Source organism: Typopeltis vanoorti, chromosome 22, assembly GCF_054136105.1.
Source record: "Typopeltis vanoorti isolate ZY-2024b chromosome 22, IOZ_Tvanoo_1.0, whole genome shotgun sequence".
NCBI classification, from domain to species: domain Eukaryota; kingdom Metazoa; phylum Arthropoda; class Arachnida; order Uropygi; family Thelyphonidae; genus Typopeltis; species Typopeltis vanoorti.
Window position 1 is genome coordinate 94,154,947 of NC_143570.1, and position 23,499 is coordinate 94,178,445.

Consider the following 23,499-nt stretch of genomic DNA (forward strand, 5'->3'; position numbering starts at 1 on the left):
AATTAATTTTATACCTAAAATACACACTTAAATAAGCGATACTGAATATGGTTCTGTTGAAATGTATTTAGAGGTGTTCAAAGAGCACTGGAATTTGTGGCGATTCTTTCAACAAAATTCAGAAATAATTTCTGAATTTTGTTTAAAATTCTCATTTCATTCTATTTCTAGAAGTGGCAAATTGAGCAATTTTACACGCACATAATCAAATTTGATTATGTTCATGTAAAATTTATATATACACACATACACACAAACAAAAAACTGTGGATGTTACCAGCAGATTATTTGCAAGACTAGGAATGTGGCCAACATCTAATCTTAATTTGCCTAGCATTGCTGCTAAATGTGGAAATTTCATATAAACATATTTTATAAATATTTGTTAACTTAAATTACATTTAAATCTTTTTCCACAATAGGCATAACAGTTTTTTTTTTTCTTCTCTCCATGTCTTCTAAAGATGAAATATATTGACAATCAGTTATTTTTATTTGCTGCAACATGCGGAAAACATTTATTAAAGGAACTGAGCAAATTCTCTCCCTGAGCGATAGTTACATTGTTTGAATAACCACACTAGCAGATAGTCCAAATTTATCACTTCTAATGATTTCAAAAACTTCTTCACCTGATTATATTTGGCACAAGCTAGCATTCTGCTAGCTTTAATTTCCATAGCAATAAATTGTTTTCTTTTCTTTTTTTTTTTTTTTTAAGATTTAAAGATTTGGTTTTAACACCACTTTAGCACAGTTTGAATTGATACAATCAAATTTTCAGTTAAATTAATTTTGCACAGGAAAAAACAAAATCAACGTATTTCCATAGTTTGATTATCTTTGTGAGATGATGTGTATTTTCTATCCTGCCTTTCCATTTAGTTCATCATCATCTGATAAACCACCATTTTCAGGTTTCAGAAGCTTAGCTTGTTCCATCATTTTTTTCATTTCTTCTTTCTTGAGACGTTGAAAAAATCCCATCTGTTAGAAAACAAAAATTTTTATTTCATTTAAAACAGTAATTAGCATTTCATTCTTAATGACTATATTTTACTTAAAGAAATGAATTCATTTTTCTATAAATGTTACTGTTACATGTTCCATATTTTGTGGAGCATAAAGAGATCAAATTTCAATCAATGTCTGATTAGCAGCAGTGTGGAGCATAAATCATAATACGGTAGTTAGCAAATTAGGGGGGTGGGGGAATTACACGCAGAATGGCAGCCAATAGCAGATAGAGTGATATTGACAAATATAATGAGGACCTTGACAGTGAGACTTATTTGTACCTGTTCTACTAAGCAAAAATTGGAGAAATTTTTCCTTAAATTTTCCTTTATCAAGGCATTAAGAGAAGGTGACTGACAATGAAAAAGGAAAAGTTGGTCCTTGTAGGTCAACTAAACAGCAGTGTAGGAAATTATTATTCTGATTCAAGACTCATTGTGATAGGCCCATCTTAGAAAACACCTGATAATGGTGAGAAAACTCTCACCATTATCAGGCAATGCATTCCATGGTTTAACCATCTTTCCATGCAAAGAAACCACTCTTTACCCTCTTGCTCACAACTTCATTTTGTAACTTCCAGGGATAGCACCTTGTCCTCACTCCTGTTCCACCAAACAAAAGCATTCCCAAGTGTCAACACTGTAACTACCTCTCAACATTTTAAGTCACGATCATATCACCTCTATTTCTTCTCTCACCCAAACATTGCAGTTCACATTCACAACCTATCTTCATAACTAACATTGTACAGTCCTGATACTATGTTGTTATCTGCTTCTGTGCTATTTCCATGGTAAATTTATCCCCTTCAAATCCTAGGGACCAAATATGAGCACAACAGTCAGTCCAAGTGTGATCTCATCAAGACTTCATTCAATGGAATGACAACTCTTATCTCTGTAGGTCAGTGTCCTCAGTATTGCAGCAATCCTCTGGGTTACCTCACAAGCTTTGCAATACATTCTCTGAATTTCAGGTTTCTATCACTCATTACCTTCAAATCCCTTTCTTTCTCCAATTCCTCCGAGTATGCAGTCTCCCATCGATGTATCCCAAACCTCAAGACTTTGCATTTAGCTGCATTAAACTGAGTATATATACATATTATTAATAATCCTCACCAGCTTCAAATCATCTGCAAACAACTGAATATACCCCCCCTGCAATCCATTGACAATGTCATTGATAAAAAGGTTAAACAATACAGTTCCAAGTACTGAGTTCTGTGCGACCCTACATGTAACTTTCTGCCTCCTTGATATTGCTCCCCCATACACAACACTCCGATACCTATCAGATAGCCAATCCTGAGTCCAGTTCACTAACCTGACATCTAAACCAATGTGCTGTAACTTTATATCAGCTTATATGATACCCTGTCAAATGACTTTGTAAAATTCCCCTCCCAAAAAAGGGCAGAATATGCCTTTCTCTCATCAGCCGCTCTTGTCACTTTATTATAAAACATAAAACACAGTCATATTACTAAAGCAAGAGCACTCCTTAACAAATCCATAGTTAACAAACAACAGAATTAATCAAATCTGTGATCATGTGGCCAAATAAAACAACCAAAAAACTAATAACACATTATGCCTGCACTCCCAGAATTTATGGGAGTGCAGGCATAATGCACTCCAAAAATAAACCAACACACCACTATGACCGATAGTTGAAGGAATCAGCAGCCCTAATTATCACTTAGCCAAGAAATTAGCAGCCATACTCAAAGAGTTGGCAGATCATTTTCCCCCTCCTACATAAAAAACACTTCATAAAGAAAATGAAAAACATCACACTCAATGTTGAATTTATTAGTCAGCTTTAACATAACTGCCCCAGCCCTCTTTGCCCAAGTATGCACTCTGGGTATTTCATGTGGAAAAATAATTTTTACCTGCAATAAGAAGGTACAGCCATGGGCGAAATACATTCCTAAGCCACCTGAACAAACAACACAAACGTATCCAATTCACCATTGAATTGAAAACAACAACTCTCTTCATGGTGGACCAAGCTCTCATCACTCCTTATCTCAGTATCTCCCATAATGCAAAGCACATCTCCTTGTGGACTGTATAAAGGTATGAATTAAGGGAAGGGCCACTACCCAGACCGGTTTTGAATTTTATTGAGGTCTCGTCAGTGGGAGGCAGACCCAGAAGTGGCGATACTAAGGCAGAAGCTATGGAGAGGTCATATTTACTTATATGAGTTGCCAAAAGATGTACCATCTTATTATTAATTTACTCTGGATTTAGAGAAAGATGTTGGAAGTTTATTTTTCACTTGGTTAGACTATAATAAATTTAGTTTAATCCTTTACCCAAGTGTAGGCAAACAAAATTTGCACCTGAAGTAGTTCAGGACTGAGGCAACTCATAGTAAAGGTGGATCAACTCTCGTCACTCCTTGTCTCAGTATCTCCCATAATGCAAAGCACATCTCCTTGCAGACATGTATAAAGCTATTCTTGACCTACTTCAGGTGCAAACTTTGTTTGCCTACACTTGGGTAAAGGATTAAACTAAATTTATTATAGTCTAACCAAGTGGAAAATAAACTTCCAACAACTCCCTTCCTTTTCTAGGTACACTTTTACATGTCTTCTTTCAGGCTCCTTCACAGTCTATCACAAACACACATGCAGGCCAATACATACATAAAAATTCATAGCACCCTCAAACACAGAGCCTTAAAAATTTGCTCTGAGAATTTGAAATTATTAACCAAACATTTGTTAAAAAAAAAAAAAAAAAAAAAAAAAAATGGCTTTAAGAAAAAAAAAAGTTCACATGATCCACTATAAAAATGCCACTAAACAAAAAAGATTACAAGAATGGCATAGTCATACGCTATGTTTGGGGCATTTCAGAAAAAATAGATAGAAAACTACTGAAATACAACATATAAAAAGTCTTTCTCATACATACAAGTTTCAATAACAATCTTTCTAATGCCACCATGTACAGCGACAGAAACATTGCCTTTGTTTTTAACACTCTAACATATTCTTATTAAAGCAGTATATACAGTTAGCTTCAAAAGAGTTATTTACAAAAACATCTAATACAAACTATACCGAGACAAACAAGGTTTATTTTTTTACAATATTCACATGAACTTAACCTAAGTAAAAAATCAATGTAATGTGCTTTGGAATATTTACTATTTAAGCTACAATCAAGTTTTTACACTTTGCTTATAATCATATTCACTCGGCCTCACTGTTTGACTTCTACTGATCCAAATTAATTCATTTACCCGGACTTGTAAGAAAATTACTGATCTGACAATTTTAACGAAAAATAAATAAACAATAGCAATACACTTAAAGCGAATTAAAAATAATGATAAATAAAATATAAATATAACCTGACAAATTTTGTTAGTCATATGACTAACATCTTCAGGGGTAAAGAAAACTAACAGTTTAAAGCACCAACTATAAGAAATTACAAAAAACAAGTTCATTTGTTGGTATTATGAACATCAAAAAAGTTCCTTAAAAAAATTGAATAACAGATCTATATAACCATTAATGCGTGTTAGTTAAAGACAATGCTATTTATTGTCGTGTTCTGCGGTTCACGCTCGCTCTGTCCGAGGTCTGAAGTGGGTAAATTTTTAATTAATGATGACCAAACTTGCAACAAAAACCAAGGTTTGATTTTAAATCATTGTTTAGGAATTTTAATCATATTTGCTGCCTCTTTAATTTTCTTGGGAAACAATTCTTATCAATATAAGACATGTATGTTCTATCCCAGAGTACATCATGACCGGTAGAAGCTGTTTGATATACTAAGCCAGATTTATGTTTTCTCTTCTTTTGTATGTCCTTTTGATGTTCGCTCATGAGGATTTCCGCCGATCTCCCTGTCTGGCCTACGTAGCAGATGCCACAGGAACAATGAATATTATAAACCCCTGGTTTTTTCCGTGGGTAATGTGGGGATTTCGGAAGATGAAGAGATATTGATATTTTTTCAAGTGGCAGGAAAGTCACTTTTATGTTGTACTTGTAGAGTAATTTGACTAATTTATCTGTTACATTCTTGAAGTCTTGTTTATGTTTACCCAATGAAAAAACCAGGGGTTTATAATATTTACAAATATATGCACCAACCAACAGTTATGAAGAATTTGAAGAATCTATGATACAGTATCCAATATAACTATAATTAACAATAGTGTTATCAGATAGTATTAGATTTTAATGCATGACTGGGAAAAAATAAAGGTAATGGATATAAAAAAAGAAAAATTGAAAGGAGAAATATGACGATAAACTATTTGAATGCTATGAATACATTTCATAAGAAAAGACCAAGCAAAAAATATATATATATATATATAAAAAATGGACAGGACAAGTTCAAATGGGCAATAAAAAAAGTGAAATACACACCTTTTATCATTTTACATAAGAATATTTAAAGATTTCTCAGTTGTCAAACAGGTACAGGATATGATAAGAAAATAGTCAGAGGAAAAAAAAATAACAGTAGAGGATAAAATGAACAGGATGAATAAGAATAAAGCAAAACGTAAAGATAAATACTCAGACTTGATATCAATAAGTCTCCTGGCCTTGATGACATTCCCTCCAGATGTGCTAAAAGCTTATGCTCCAGAACGTGAACCCATCTTGCATCATCTCTTCAAGTTGTCATACTCAGTTGTCATGTCATCTTGGAAGCAAGCTGGATTTAAAAGTTAACCAGCAAACTATCACCCTATTGCTCTGTGTTCAATACTCTCAAATATAATGGAAAAGATTATCAACAACCAACTGCTTCAATACTTGGAGACTTGCCAATTACTTATTAATCACCAATATGGATTCTGTCATTCTTGTTTCCCAGCAGATTTTAGACACAAGCCATATAAAAGTTTTGATTAACTCAAGTGGTAGTTCTTGATAATTTAAAGGCATTGGATCACGTATGGCATCATGGCCTCGTTCCTAAGCTGCTGTCCTATGGTATTCCTGCTCTCTTTTGTGAATAACTTGCCAGCTTCCTCGCCGATTGTCCACTGCAGATAATGGTAGATGATTCAGATTTGTCAATCAATGCTGGACCTCAGGACTCTGTGCTTTTATCTATGCTCCTCCTCCTATACATCAACCATCCTCTCTCTCTGAGATCAAATCCTATTCAATTTTGCAGATGGTAATACTCTCCATTGCTCTTTTTCATGTTCTAAGCATTGTAGTGTTGAGATAATTCATACCAATGCCTTAAACAATGATCTCATTGCCATTCTCAAGTGGGGTAAGGATAACATGTAAATTTCAATACCACCAAATCGCATTTGGATTAACTTTTGCATCTAACCTGTCTTGGCATAAGCACATCATCAGGTCCATAGCCTCTTCTGCCTCCAAAAGCACTTGGTATTATTTTTTTTCTAAACAATAATTATCTCCTGCTCAAACCTTGGAACTGTTTCCACATTTGGGGTGGTGCATCTAGGATCTCAACTCAAAATGCTTGATGTATTCAGAAAAAGAGTCTTCTTCCATTCACGTATTAGGCCTGGTGGTCTGTTATGGGACTATCCTTAGCCCTTCTAAGCTGTACCCGTCCTGGGGATAAGGTGGCTAGCCCTATGCCTCCCGGTGTGTCCTATATCTGTAGATGCATGTGTTCACGGGAATGGTTTGCTTGCTTGTGGGAGGAAAAACCTTGCAGTCCATGCCCATGACCAGCTAACTTGGCTATGTCTGAGAAAGATCCTTAAGCTCCTCACATCAGTGAAGGGAATCAAACCCAGGACACTCCTTTCCCAGGTATATAGTTGCAAAGCACATAGCCACTTGGCTAACCGCATGGACTTAGAAAAAAAGTAATCCAATTAATTATGACCCCCTCTATCTCACCAACTCTTTGCAACTGCTTTCCCATAGATAATCTGTTGTTGCATTGACTTTTTTTTTTTTTTTGAAATAGTTATTTCCATGTGCACTGCTCCATTGAACCAGCCACTAATATTCCTTCACTTTCCTCTAATCACATATGAATACAAGCAGCTGCTGATTCGCATTCATATACTGTTTAGCTCCAGACTCATTGTAACAGTTTCTCATCCTCTTCTTAAACCTCTGCTCAGAACTCAGACTAGGACAACCTTGAATCCCAGTTGCACCAGAAAGCTTGTTCTTGAAACTCGTATTTGACAAGAAACTCTGTTTCCTCCCTCATATATGTCAATTGCAAGGCAAGTGCCATAAAACAATAAACACTCTTTGCACTTTATCTTCCACATTTTAGAGTGCTCATGGATGTTTTTTTTTTTTTTTTTTTGCTTTGAGCGTATGAGATTCAGCAGAAAAGTAATGAGACAAAATATGTATAAAATCGTGTGTTCAACTAATCATCTAATACATCATAGTCACCTTCAAAGTAATTCCTCCCCTCCCCCGACTCACCCACACAAAACTCACCAGTTTCAAGATTCCTTCCACGTGGTATAACAGGAATAGAAGTCCTCTTCTGTTAGCCTGTTTATGACTCCGGATGTATCTCAAAATGTGTGCCCTTCAACTAGTTCTTGAGCTTGGGGGAAAGAAAAAAAAATCACATGGAGACAAGACGGGTAAGTATGGTGTCTGTTCCTACACTGGAATGCATTTTGGGCTAAATATACTTGCAAATTAGCAGTGCAGAATGAGAAGGTACATTTTCATGATGCAAGATCAAAGCATTCATAATCTCTGGATGCACCTATAAAATGCATTTTAATAACTATTCAAGGATTTCATTGTAGTAAATTTGATTACCAGTTGCTGCAAGAGGTACAAATTCTCGATGGACTATGGCATGACTATAGAAAAAGATGACAATTATGGTTTTCGAGTTGGACTTGCTCATCACACTTTCTTGGAGAAATTTTTGTGTGCCACTATGAATGTTGGGATTTCAGGATTGCACTAAAAAAAAAAAAAAAGTGTTGTCCCTGGTAATAATGTGATCTTAAAAATTGGGTTCAGTGCAGCATTTCCATGGAAACATTGCTGTGGCAAGCTTTTTGATTATCAGAGACTTTTCGGAACCACCTTTGCACAAATCTTTCATTGCATTTCCAAATCTTCACTCAAAATCTTGAAAGGTGAAATGGTTAATATGCAATTCTTCAGAGATTATTTGAAGCAATAAGCATCTATCTTCAGAGATGCAGCTGTACTCACTTGATGTTTTTGTTTATTCTTGTTGTGACAGACCAGCTTGCACTTTTTTTTCATCTTCCACACTTTATATCTCCCCTCCAAAACATCTTGTGCCATTTAAACACTTGAGCATGTGATAATAAAGAATCGTTACTATAAGCCTTCGCTTTTATTTTATTGAACATGCCAATAGCACTGTCATTCAGTTTAACACAAAATTTAATTACACAACATGGTTCAAGATTTTGCTTCTCCATTTTCATGATAGACACACCAGACATACACTTATTACAGAACACAATAACTTCACAGGTGTTTATCCTACCGACAAGAAACTGGTACTGATGGAAAGAGAGAGAATCACTAACATACTATGTCATTGTCAGGTCAACAGTGCTGTCCGTGTTGTCACAATAAAAAAAAAATCTCATTACTTTTTCTGCTAGACTTTATATATGGCATTCATTAGATCAAAACTTGATTATGGGTCCTAAGTCTATGTTTTGCCAGAGTACTTTGCAGCTGGAGATGTAGCATCATAATTTCAGAGAGAGAGAGAGAGAGAATAATGGGTTTCACAAGATGAGTCTTTGGACTCTGTGGAAATGCCAAATAGTAATAATAACAATTCAAATAAACTAACTTCATTAAAATAATACAGACCGAATAGCAGCAGTGAACAGACAGTATTCTCTGGAATGCCATTCGAATCTCTTCTACTGATACAATGCTCACATACGCTGATAACTATCAGACAGTCAGTCTCCTATCAGTTACATAGAAGCATTAGAAACACCCAAGTTCATATCCCACCTGGCACACTAAGAAGACTTGTGTTTTTCAACTAAAGATAAGTTAACAATAAGCCAAAAATAGCCAACATAATATACTTGATTCAAATCATCATAAGTTATACCATAATTTTATCCATATCACTAATTTGTTGGAGATCAGTTTGTTATTTGAATCTTAATTGATATATATATATATATATTTATTTATTTATTTATTTTTTTTTTTTTAACAAAAAGAAATATTTTAAATTTACCTTGACAAGTCCTAATAGAATAAGTAACAACAAAAGAATTCCTGCAATAATACTAATAATAATTATCCAGGTTGCTACAACTTGAGGTGGTGGTGGTCCTGGCTTTACAAGTAGTGTTGTCACCTACAGCAAATTATGATATCTTTAAATGAAAAGCACATTATTAAACTAGTAGATTATTAATGGTAAAAAAACAACAAGATTATTTTTTTTTTAATATTTCATAATGAATTATTATTATGAGACATCAATGGAGTTAAGAGCCCATGTAGGGAGGTCTTTGACTTCCTTGTCACACATAAGGCTGAAATTGTGCAATGCCTCAAACTCATTCACTCTTGTGCATTAACCACGGAGGAACACACAAAGACCTGCAAGTACACTGGTGTCCATGCAGGTGGACGAACTGTATTTAAAGATTACAAGCACAAATTCAGATGAATCAGTTTGTGGCAGTTTGTATGACTGCTGATTTCAAGTAGAAAGTAGATACAGATTTTTAATTGCATAAAAAGGGGTCACATGGTAGCACTCAACAGGATAAAAGGCTGCACTAAGCAAATTGTGTTTGAAGGAAGCTCTTTTGTGAAGGAATAAAGTTGCATACTTGGATGTCTTGTAATGTCTCAAAGACACCATTGAGATGATTTCACATAGGGAAAAATTATTGGAAAGCTTGAAGAAAGCCACAGAATTACTCATATTGCCAAAGAGATTGGAATCTCACATAGTGTTATATCCAGGCCTCTGACAGCATTCAAACCAGTGGAATATGTTCTAGATGTTTGCTAAGAGGTCACCTTGATCTATGACAGAGCATGAAGACAGATTTTTGGTTATAACAGCAAAACATACTCAACACACCACAGTAGGTCAGCTTGCAAGTCGGCTCCATTCAAGCACAGGGTTATCTCGACAAAACGTGGCAAGACATGTGCGACAAGTAGGCCTATATACCCAAAGCCCTGTAGTCTGTGTCCCTTTATCCACAGTTCATCCTAGAGCACATTTTCAGCGATGTTGTATCTATAAAAATTGGACAAGACACCAATGGGTTAATATACTCGCTACAGATAAGTCGTTTTAGCCTTTCCTAGACATTTGATCTGTAATGAAAGTGGTACTGCTTACCATCATGAGAATGTACCCTGAGAACTATAAGAAAGACCTTTTAATTTCAGGATGTGTCATAAGGTTTTCTATGTCAAAGAAAACCAAAATTAGGTGTTTCCCCATTTCAGGAATGCAGCTCTGACAGATGTTTCTAAATGGACCAAGTAGTCTAAGGTTGATCAATATAAGGAAATGACACTTGTGTGTGTGTGTTGGAAAAAATAATCACTGCTTTTTAGATACCAAAGAAGTCAGATTGACCATTTTTCCAAGATGATACAAAACAAAGACAACTGAAAAGGATAATAATTGTCTGCTATGTCTGGATCTTTTCCTGGTTTTGGGAAAGTAATGATAATCGTGATTATTATTCATGACATCTCCAACACTACACTGAACCTCTACTACCAGTCATTTACATCAAAGCCATATCAAAACCCATCTATTGCCCAAAACCACAGCTAGTATTTTTTGTCTGTAAATTGTGAGTGTTCTGAAGGGCCGATTTGTCTGTATGTGGGATGAAAAACCAGAGTTTCCGAGAGAAAAAACCCTGCTACCTCCATAGGAGATCGGCTAACTCACCTTCAATTGAAAAAGTCCATATAAAGATTCCTCCCATCATGATGAGAATCAAACTTAGGCCTTTTCTAATCGAAAGGCGCAACATACCGTCATTCTTCCAATTGTGCTACGGAGGTGCTTAATTCATGATTTCCCATGAATTTGAAAAAACTGCTTCTTGCTAAACACTGTAAGAGAAAAAGATACATGGAATGTTCATTTTAGAAATTATGGACTTTACAACTATGTTACAAATAACTATTTTAATTTCCCGACGTTTAAACTTTCATATTAAGGTCATCATCTGGAGTATATACAAGGACAAGCTAAGTTACATTTCACACAGTAAGTTAAAGAAACAATGATTTGATCACCAGTTATTCTACTGGCATGAGCTCTAGTAAAAAAAAAAAAAATTACACATAAAACTACAAATTAATTATTTAGAAACTACATCAAAGCTAAATTCTATTTAAGATAACATGACAGAAACATTCTTTCTTATAGATAGTTTTCTTACAGTAACAATAATGTCCTATTTTTAACATTATATTAGATTCAGGATCCTGGATTATCTGATATGGTGTTTCTGATATAGGAGAGGGAATGACCTACCAACTCCTTGAGTGTTGCTGCTAATTTCTTGGCTAGGTTATAATTGGGACTGTCTATTACCTTCAACTATCTGCTGGAGTGGCGTGTTTTGTTTGTGTATCTTTGGTAGACCATAAATTCTTGGGGAACGATATTGTGCAGAAGTAATTTTTTGACTGTATCTTCAGGCCATGTAATTGATTTAAGTAGTTACTCTGATTTCTTTTTTATTCTATTGGTTGGGTTGTAGTTAACAAGTTGGTATGTACTATTGCCTGAGACTAGCAGATTCATTTTTTCTAAATAAGTGGTTCAGTTTAGAATAACAATGGCACTTCTTTTATCAGCTCTAGTTATTACGATCTTTGGATTTGATTTTAATGATTTCACCGCTGTTAACTTGTGTTTCGTTAAGTTGCTTGTTATTGTTTTCTTATGATTTATATTTAAAATGTTGGTGGTTTCTAAACGTATTTTATCTACTATGTTATTTGAGATGAATCTTAAGCCTCTTTCAATATTACAAATAAAATCCAGTTTGTTCATCGATATGGGTGCTACAGCAAAATTTAGACCTTTGCTGTAGCACCCAAAAGGTCTAAGCCAGTAGAATAACCGGTGATCAAATTATTGTTTCTTTAGCTTAATGTGAAATGTAACTCAGCTTGTCCTTGTATATTTGTATATACTCCAGATGATGACCTTAATATGAAGGTCGACACATCAGGAAATTAAAATAGTTATTTATAACACGGTTGTAAAGTCCACAATTTCTAAAATGAATGCTGATCACTGTGCAACACTAAAAGAAAGGATACATGGAATGTGGTGTTTGAAGGTGTTTTATCATCTCATAATGGATGAGATAAAATGTTCATCAGGGCATAGTAATGGCTGGCAACGGAGAGTAATTATTAATGATGGGCTGATTGTTTGACTCTCTCCCATTTGGCAGAAGTTAAGATGCTGTTTTTATTATTCTTCTTTCAATAGCAACAATTCAGAAGGATAATGAAACTGTTAAGATTCCAGCAAAGGCTTTCTCCTAGAGTGTCCGCAATGCTTTGTATTCTACAAAATACCATCCATTGTGTTCCAAGGTAGATTAATGGAATATTCTATATCTCCTTCATTTTCAGGATTTTATCCCATATCACTTTTGTACTGGTTGGATTGATAGATAATGCAAAGCTAGATCAAAAATTGCTTATGTCTGATGTAATTTCAATATGCATCTGGACAGAGTGGGAATGAAAATTTTTTTTAAAAAATTTACTAGCTGCTACAACAATATAAATTGTGACATTACAGCTCATTTGATAGTTGCTTGGCTGTCTGTCTCAGAATTAAACTCTACAAGTGGTTAAATTCAACAAGTCAATTTTACATTTAGGCACCCATGAAGGAGAATTTTTTTTGATTTTTTAATGCAGCTCCCACTCATGAAAGGCTGTAACCTATATAGCACATTAGAACTATGAAATGGCTAATTTATATATGTAAAGAGTATTTTACCTTGGGTATAATAAATGTTAAAAATACCAAGCTATTTTAAACCTGGTTTTACTCCATTTCCCAAGTAAGCAAACAGACAAACAAGTCAAGTTTGCACCTGCAAGTGTTGCAGTGGCCCCTTGCCTTTAATACAAAGCATCATACATCTCCTCCAGGACATGTGCTTTGCATTAAGGGTAAATATTAAGATTAGTGATCAGAGCTTATTCTACTTTTACCATGAGTTGCCTTGGTCTTGCACTATGTGCAGGATCAGCTAGACTTGCAACACTTGCAGGTGCAAACTTGACTTGTTTGTCTGTTTGCTTACTTGGAAAATGGAGTAAAACCAGGTTTAAAATAGCTTGGTATTTTTAATATACATACATACATACATACAGGGTGTTCGGGATAAATTTGACAGTTTCGTAAGGAAAAAGAAAATCTTCTTTGTATCTATTAAATTTAATGAATTGACAAAAAAACATTACAGGCAGAGTTAATTACAATACTATCAACAAGATTTACTCAAAATAACCACCATTAGCATCGATCACAGCTTCAATTCTGCTTCGGAACCTCGAACAAGCTGATGCTACAGTCTCCCTGGGAAGGGCCGCAAAAACTGTTTTAATTTTATCCATTAACTGGGCTTTTGTATTACTGGAAGTGCGATTGGTGTCTTTTTCAACTGCGCCCCATACAAAATAATCCATGGGGTTAAGGTCTGGGGAGTTTGGAGGCCAAACATTTGGACTGGTGAAGTCGTAGAAATTTTCAGACAACCATTTTTGACTTTTCCCAGAGGTGTGGCAAGGGGCCGAATCCTGCTGCCATACATACGGCCTACCATTGGCTACCCTTGTTATCCAGGGCTTGACTACAGTTAAACTCCACGAACAAAGCCCGAATTCCAATGCCAGGGTTCTTCAACACCTGTTCCTGCAGATTTGCGAGGAATTCTGCTGTACGAACGCAATCAGATCGTCTGCTAGGGATCTTTCTTCTTGCTACATCCTCGTAGTCACCATTGCAAGTCTCTAGTTCATGCCTGATTGTTTTTACTGTATTCAGGGAGCATTGGGCAGCAGTCGTAATATCCTTATTTTGATGGCGGGCACGAATCATCATGATACAAGTTATTCTCTTCCATGATTCAGGTGGGTTCCAGCTATCCATCCTTTCTGACATCTTGTATATGAATGAAGAAGGGTCCAAACTTTTAAATGAAGAGAAGTGTGTGTTAATACATGTAACTTACGGAAAAATATAATTAATTATAAATATGTCAAATTTATCCCGAACACCCTGTGTATATATATATATATATATATATATATATATATATTCATTTTTCTAAATTAACTGACTTAAACCCGAGAATTATAACACAATGACATTTATTTGAAAAAAACGCAACATGTTTCGTCAAAAATGACTTCTTCAGGCGAAAGATAATAAAAGACACTTAAATTAAGTGTCTTTTATTATCTTTCTATGTTCTTATTTTTATTTAGTCTTTATATATAGTCTGGAAACTCTGCTCAAGAGACCAAATATGTAAACTTTTCAAGCCACTGCAGGCCTCAGTAAGTGGTCTCAAACTGAATGATGAAATTAAATTTCCAAAAAACCTAAAAACAATGCCTCATGGTCAAAATCTAGACCAGTATTTCCCAATGTTTTCTAGATCATGCCCCACCTCAACGCCTCAAAGATTTTGATGTCTCCCCTCACTCACAATGGTGAGTGTTTTGAGTATATCAGTGATGAGGTGACGAATGCAACATCATTTTCTAATTGCCCCCCAAAATATTCAAATTGCCCCACATTGAGATACACTGCAGTAGACAAAGAAATTCATCTCCCACAATCAGAAACATTAATTCCCATTGTGGGATTTGAACCAAGAGCATATTGGTTGGAGAGTGGGGTAGTATGCTTCCTCACAGAAATATGGTTCTTCTGAAGATATGCTTGAAAGCCCAGATGAAGTGATCTCTTCCACACACCAGCCTGATGGATAAGTGGTTAGGGTGTCTGCTTTCCAACCAACAGGCCGAAAGATCAAATCTTGCCTGTAGGAATGAATGTATATGCAATTGTTTTTAGGTGGGAGTTTAATTTCATCATCCAGTTTAAGACCACCACCACACTTATTGACGACTGAAGTGGCTTGAAAAAGTTCCATGTTTAGTCTTAGAGCAGTTTTCAGATCAGATAAAAAATGAATAAAAAGTACAAAAGACAATATAAAAATAGGAAAAAAATTCCTGAGTCCATCAACGTTACTAATGTACTACAGGTTTACATCAGCAGGAATCACAAAAAAGTAGAATAGCAGGGGAGCAGGTTATAAGAGAGTCGGTTTATAAAACATGGTATTCCTCCTTTTATTCAGAAGTGAGAGAGAGATTATTTTCAAATGTATGTTTACTAGTCCAACCCAATTGGGCATTCACACCACCCAATGGAGTAGTGATATTTTTTACCAACACCTCATCACAGGAGGTCATATCACCCACACATCATATCTTCATTGATTTTATTCACACTACCAACACTCCCCACCTCCAAATGAAAGCCATTCCAATCATGCACCACACTATGAGAGAAAAATCTAGCTCAAGACCATTTCTTAATTGTTATCATCCGACCTCCATGGAGTCAGAGTCATCATCGGAGGTATACACTATTGCACACAATGCTCATTCAACCATGCCTTAAACTCATTCGATGTGTCTAACGTTCACAACACACTCAGGCAATGCATTCCACTCTCCATGCAAAGAACCTACTCTTCACTCCTCTACTCACACCCTCTTTATACAGTTTCCAGCAACTGCCTCTTATTCTACCCCCCCCCTCACATTCTATGAAAAATCTCTTCCATGCCAACATAACACGTGACTAGCTTACATGTCTCAATCATATCCCACCCCTTCCTCCTATTCACAAGGCTTTGCAACTTACATTCTCTCAATCTGTCCTCTTACTCCACATCCCAAAGACCAGTGACCACCTTTGTAAATCTTCTCTCTACCCTTTTGAACATATCCTCATCACTATGAAAACCTGGTGACCAAATATGTGCACAATCCATGCAAGGCCTGATTAAGGCCTTATACAGTGGCATCATGACCTCTCTATTTCAGCATGCCAGGGTCCCCTGTATCATTGCCATTATCCGAAGTGACGTTGTCACAACTTGTGCAATGAGGCCCATGAATTTCAAGTCCTTGTCCCATCACTCTTAGATCTCTCATCTCCTCTACTTTAAAGTTTCCCCACCAAATGTGTACTTTGCATCCCATTGTTGTTTACCAAATCTCAAACCTTATACTTTGCAAAATTGAACTGATGGTTCCATTTACCTGCCCATTCATGCAGTCTATTCAAGTCCTCCTGTAAGGCCATAACATCTGCTCGACTCTGCATTACTCACCCCAATTGTGTATCATTTGCAAACAGCTGCATATCATTAGTTAAAACCATCCCAATATTATTAACATGCATATTGAACAACAATGGTCCCAAAACTGACCCCTGCGATACACCACTAGTGACTTTCCTCTTCGGGATACTGCACCCCCATATACAATTTTCTATACCTGTCTGACAGCAGCCAGTCACTGATCTAATCCAATTTGTTTCAATTTATTTAATAGTTTCTGTCTTCTGGCAGTCTATCAAAAGCTTTTGAAAAATCCAAGTATAACACTGTATATATGCATCTCCCATGTCCAAGGCATTTGTCATAGTACATAAGTAAGTTATTAAAACATGAACTCCCCTTAACCAACCCATGTGCTGGTAACCACAAAAAATACTGCTGTTTTCAACCATTTCTGAACAATCTCTCCGGTACCTTCACCACAACTCCAGATATACAGATTGGCCTATAATTCAAAGCTACAGCATTATCACCACTTTTATTCAGTGGAAGAATTTTACTCTCCTTCCACTCCCTTGGAGACAAGTAGTATGATAGGAGCGAATGAGAAAATAATAGTTGATAGTGTGGAAGGTGTGAGTGACTGTGGAAGTTTAGGAGATGGTTTTGTATGGGAGAGTGAATTTAGATTAAGAGTGACTGACCTGCAGAGGGAGATAGATGAGTTGAAAGAGGAGGTGGAATGTCTAGTGAATGAGAGCAGAAGTATGAAAGATAAGATTAGGAGAATGGAAGAGATAAATGCAAGGCAAATCAGAGTAGGAGAGAGAGAGAATTTAAGGAGTATGAGTGAGAGGTATGGGGGTGCTAGAAGAGGAGAGAATGGAAACAGTAGAAGAGAGGGAATGAGAGAGAGGTATGGGAATGCTAGCAGACGAGAGGATGGAAACAGTAGGAGAGACGGAATGAGAGAGAGATATGGAAGTGCTAGAAGAGGAGAGAATGGAAACGGTAGGAGAGATGGAATGAGAGAGAGGTATGGGAATGCTAGAAGACGAGCGGATGGAAACAGTAGTAGGAGAGACAGAATGAGAGAGGGATATGGAAGTGTTAGAAGTAGAGAAAATGGAAACAGTAGGAGAGAGGGAATGAGAGAGATGTATGGGAGTGCTAGAAGAGGAGAGAATGGAAACAGTAGAAGAGAGAGGTATGGGAATGAAAGAAGAGGAGAGAATGGAAACAATAGGAGCGAGGGAATGGTAAGAGATATAATGTATGGCGACTCAATGATCCGTGGTGTTCAAGATAGGATGCGTGAGGAGTGTTTGCCAGGAGGAACAATAGAAAGGGTGGCTATGGCAATTAAGAGAGGTGAAAGGGTGGATGAGATGATTGTGATGGTAGGAACGAATGACTTGAGTGGTAATGTAAGTCGGGAAGCGAGAGATATGAGATTTTTGCTTGAGACTGTACGGAAGAAGACAGAGAGAGGAAAAATAGTGTGCGTGTTGCCTAGGTATGATAATGATGAGCTGAGCAGAAGAGCGGTGATATTGAATGGCATAATAGCGAGAATGTGTGACAAGAGAGGACTGGTATATGTGGATGCTTGGAGTGCGTTTGAGGAAAGAGAGGAGTTGTATGCGAGAGACCGTTTACATTTGAATGAGGAAGGGCATAGGCATCTGGAGAGATTGCTGTTCTGAACGAGTCAGTGTGTCCCAGGGAGGATGATAGCAGGGGTGGCCTCTTGTGGGAATGGATACTTGGGAGAAGGGAGACAATGTCAGGTAACACTGAGCCCAGTGGAGTCTAGAAGGGATAAGGCTGGGTATAGAAACAATGGCATTTATATGCTGTATACTAATGCCAGGAGTATCCGGAATAAGGGAGAGGAATTGGTGGCGCAGATAGCATCAGCCTGGCCAAAAATTATTGCGATCACTGAGACGTTGTTGACTGAAGAGGATATAAAAACAGGAATAGAAGTCGCTGGGTATAGCATTTTTCGTCAGGATAGGAGGGGAAAGCGTGGTGGTGGGGTGCTGCTTATGATAAGTGATGACCTATGTCCTCTAAGAGTGGAGAATTTGGAAGGAAGTGAGACAAATGATTTTGAGAGCGTATGGTGTGAGCTAGAGGTAGGCAAGACAGGATATTTAGTGGGGTGTTGCTACAGACCCAGGAGCACAGAGGATGGGGACCAGGAGATGTTTAGACAGCTAAGTTTGGCAAGTGCAAGAAGAATGATTGTTATGGGAGATTTTAACTTCAGTAGTATAAATTGGAGAGAGGAACATGCATGTAACAATAGGGGAATGGAATTTCTAGAATTCTTGAGGGACAAATGTCTTAGGCAACATGTAACAGAGGGAACAAGAGGTTCAAAAATTTTGGATTTGGTTATAGCATCAGAAGAGTTGATAATAACTGAGTTGACGTCTCTCCCACCAGTTGGAGAGAGTGACCATATGGTGTTGACATGGAAAATGAATAGACATGCAGGAGTATCAAAGAGACGGGAACTTATGTGGAATTATAAGGCAGGTGATTATAATAGTCTTAGACGTCAACTTCGGGAAGTTTCATGGAGGGAGGAATTGGACGGCCGGGATATCACCAGTGCGTGGGAAATTGTGAAAGAATATTTGTTATCAGCAATGGTAAGTTGTATACCACGAGTGAAGAAGAGGGCGCAATTTGGAGTAAAGTGGCAAACAACATTAAACAGGAACTGCATGCGAAAAAGAGGCTATGGAAGAGATATAAGGAGACAGGTGAAGAGAGGATGGGTGAAGAATATAAGACACAGGCCAGAAGAGTGACTCGTGTGGTAAGGAAAGCGAAACTGGAATATAAGAGGAGATTGGCCCTAAGATCCAAAGAAAATCCTAGGGAATTTTTTAGCTATGTGGCCAGTAGGAGGAGAAATGACTGTGTAAGAATGATATTGTGGGATAAAAATGGGAATAGAGTGACTGATGCAGAGGACATAGTGGAATTGTTCAATGAACACTTTATTGGAGTATTTCATCCGAGGAGTCAGTTTTAATGCTAGAGGGATAGGACTGGTACGAGGTCTGGAGGTACAGGAGGAGAGTGTGTTTCAGATACTGAGTACTCTGGATGTCAGTAAAGCTGTGGGACTGAATGGTATTTCGCCACGAGTTTTGAGAGAATGTGCTAGCGAATTGACAATACCTTTAACGTGGCTTTACAATGAAAGTCTGGCTTTGGCAAAGGTGCACAGGGAATGGAAGGAAGGTAAGATAGTGCCATTGCATAAGGGTGGTAACAGACTGGAAGTGTCTAATTATAGGCCAGTCTGTGTGTCATCAGTAGTTGTTAAGATCTTGGAAAAAGTAGTGAGGGACCGTGTACAGCATTGGGCAGATGAGGGTAATGTTATCTGTGAGAATCAACATGGATTTGTGAAAGGACGCTCTTGTTTTAGCAATATGCTAGCCTTTTATAATAAAGTTACAAGAGCATTAGATGAGGGAAAAGCATATACTGCAGTTTTCTTAGACTTGGCGAAGGCATTTGACAGGGTGCCACATGATAAGCTGATATTTAAGTTGCAGCACATGGGTCTGGATGTCAGATTGGTCAACTGGATTCAGGATTGGCTGTCTGATAGGTATCAGAGAGTTGTGTATGGTGGAGCAGTTTCCAGGAGGCAGAGGGTTACAAGTGGGGTCCCACAGGGCTCAGTGCTGGGACCTATATTGTTTAACCTTTATATCAATGACATAGCCAGTGGATTGCAGGGGGATATTCAGTTGTTTGCGGATGATGCGAAGCTGGGAAGGATTATTAGTAATAGCGCAGATGTGGTAGCCCTGCAAGAGGATTTAAATAAGCTAGATAGATGGGCAAATGAATGGGGGTGTCAGTTTAATGCAGCAAAATGTAAGGTCTTGAGGTTTGGGAAACATCGATGGGATGCTGCATACTCTATGGGAGGAGTTATACTGGAGGAAGTAGGGGAGACAAGAGATCTGGGGTTGATGATTGATAGAAACCTGAAGTTTAGGGGACATATTGCAAAGGTGGTGAAGGTAACACAGAGGATTGCTGCTATTATGAGAAGGACACTGACCTGCAGAGATAAGAGGGTTATCATTCCGTTGTATAAGTCTCTGATCAGACCACACTTGGACTATTGTTCTCAGATTTGGTCCCAAGGATTTGAAGGGGATAAATTAACTGTGGAAAGGATACAAAGACGGATGACAAAGATGGTTTCAGGACTGTACAATGATAGTTATGAGGATCGGCTGAGAGAATGTGGACTGCAGAGTTTGGCGGATAGAAGAAGGAGAGGTGGTTACAGGGTTGACACTGGGGAGTTCTTTCGCTTGGTTGATCAGCGGGAAGGAGTGATGACAAGAGGCCATCCCTGGAAGTTACGAAAGGAAACTGTGAGCAAGAGGGTAAGGAGTGGTTTCTTTGTGTGGAGGGTGGTTGAGCCGTGGAATGCATTGCCTGATGGAGTGGTGGGAGCGAGAACGGTCAGTGACTTTAAAGAGTGGTATGATAAACTTTGTGTTTCTCAGGGGGGGACCTCCCCTCGATGAGTCTTGACAGACTTTATGTCTTAGGAAGGACCTCCCTCGATGAGTCTTTTGACTCCTTGGAGGCCTGAATAATAATAATAATAATAATAAGACTCTTATTAAATAGGCATGCGAATGCTACTGTCAATTCCCTGGAACATTCCATTAAGATGTGTGGTGATATGTCATCAAATCCTATCACCTTATTGACTATTTTCTTTTTCCCCCCACATTTGACCTCCATAGACACCATATTGTCACTGCCATACTTGACCGGGTTTTGGGAGTGATGCCTTCTGCTAGAAGCTCGTGGCAGTATTCAAACATGCAGGCTCTTGGCTAGAGAGTGGATAGGCTAACCACTCTGCCAACCATGCCGACTTATTGACATCAAGGTTGTTTATTTCCTCAAGTACCTTCTGCTCACTCACAATTAAGCCATCCCCTGATAGAAAGGACAAGAAGGAAAGGTGGGGGCTGTTGCTGATAGAAGGTTAATTATGTCCATGCAAAGTGGAGATGAGTTGTAAATAATGGCAATAGTTTTGAGTCAGTAAGATGCGAGATTAACTGGAACAGATATTTAGTCAGATGCTGCTATTAGGCTAGGAAAGGTGGGGGTGGTGATGAAGAAATGTATAAGCAACTTGAGTTAGTGAACAAGGGAAGGCTGATTATTATTGGCGATTTAAATTATGGCATGGCATTTGGGAATAAGAGAAATTAATTTGAGTTCTTAAGAGACAACTCTCTAAGGTTTTTCAAGTAGTATTTCAAGTAGGGAACACCAGCATTGTGAGTTTTAGAATTAATCATTTCGTCAGAGGATGTGATTTGTAAGTAGGTTTTGCACTTCCCTCCAGTTGGTGAGTGAGCATGAAGTGATAACCTCAGTTGTGAATAGCCATATAAAGACTTCTGTGAGGAGAGGATACATGTTGAATTAGAAGGCTAGTGATTATGAAGGTTTAGGAGACAGTTTGGAGCTATAGCATGGAATGAAGCATTAAGCAGGAAGATAAATGCTGCATGGGAACTGATCAAAATAACATTGATGTGTGATATTCCGAAGGTCAAAAGAGTGAATAAAGTAAATGTCAAATGGATGAATAAAGGGAGTGAGCATGAAATTTGGAAGAAGACAATTGCATGAGGAGTGTAAAAAGTAGGCCAAGAAGGTGACTCATTTGGTAAGAATAGCAAAATTACAGTATGAGCAGAAATAAGCAAATCAAGCCAAGAAAAATCCTAGAGAGTTTTTCATATATGCAGCAAGTAGGAAAAAAAAAAAGTATTGTAAGATGTTTGATTTGTAAAACGTATAAAAATTGTAGAATGGTAACTGCTGCTGAAGATATTGTTGAAGTATTCAGTAAACAGTTTATAAGGGCATTTCATCCTCATCAGGATGAAATCATGAAAAAAAAAAAACCCAAGTGTTTAGGACATAGGAGAGGATGGCTTAATTGTAAGCAAGCACAAAGAATAAGAGGAAATAAATAAGCTTGATGTCAATAAAGCAATAGGATTTGATGACATGTGTCTTAAGAGAATGTTCCAGGAAATTTCCAGTAGCACTTTCATGCCTATTTAATAAGGTTCCTATTATAGCATGGGTTCCAGGAGAGTAGAAAGAAGGTAAAATTGTTCCACTGCACAAAGGCAATGATAAGGCTGTGGCTACAGATTATAGACAAATCTGTATATCTGGAGCTGTGGTTAAGATACTGAGAAGATTGGTGAGAACTACGATACAGAAATGGGTTGATAACAGCAGTATTCTCTATGGATGTCAACATGGGTTTATTAAACAGAAAAAGTGGTTAATCCTGGAAGTTGAATAAAGGTTTGGTCAGTAGGGGTATGAGGACTAGATTTTTTGCTTAGAGAGTGGTAAATGAGCAGAATGGGTTGCCAGAGTCTGTTGTGCTTTTTCTGTTAATGGGTTCAAGGAAAGGAACAATAGATTGGGTCTCCCAAGATGAGTCTTCAGACTCCATGGAGGTGCCTGTATAATAATAATAAAGGAGGATCATGTTATGTACTATAACAAGGAATATCCTGGACAAGGAAGATGCATATACAGTGGTATACCTAGATTTTTCAGAAGCTTGTGATAGATGCCACATGACATAGGAGTGGATAACACATTAGTAAGTTGGATCAGTCACTGGTTATCAAGAAAGAGGTATATGGAGATGCAGTGTCCAAAAGGAGGGTCACTAGTAGTGTGCTGCAGGGTTCTGTATTGGGGCCATTGTTGCTAAACGTGTATGTTAATGATATTGGGATGGATTTAACTAATGATATGCATCTGTTTTCAGGTGATGAAAAATTGATGAGAACAATGCAGTCAAGCAGATGTCAGCCTTTCACACAAAGACTTGAATAGATTGAATGAATGGCCAGAATGTTGGTTCAGTGTTTCAAAGTACAGTTACACTTCGAGTTATGTAAGTAATGCGTCCCATAAACACTTACGTAAGTCGAATTTGTAAATTACATACATACAATAAAGTGTTCAATGGCTACTTATACC

General features: G+C 37.4%; 1 protein-coding gene across 1 annotated transcript in view; it reads right to left on the minus strand.

The window, feature by feature from the left end:
* Positions 1 to 239: 239 nt before the first annotated feature.
* The window catches only part of LOC150094573 (integrin alpha-9-like), a 670,422-nt gene continuing 647,162 nt past the window's right edge, over positions 240 to 23,499 (minus strand). The window contains exons 26-27 of the mRNA XM_090411817.1: positions 9,243 to 9,365; positions 240 to 987 (exon numbers count right to left, since the gene is read on the minus strand). Coding sequence (XP_090267943.1) covers positions 865 to 987; positions 9,243 to 9,365 — 246 coding nt within the window. The 3' untranslated portion in view covers positions 240 to 864. The remainder of the gene's footprint in view (positions 988 to 9,242; positions 9,366 to 23,499) is intronic.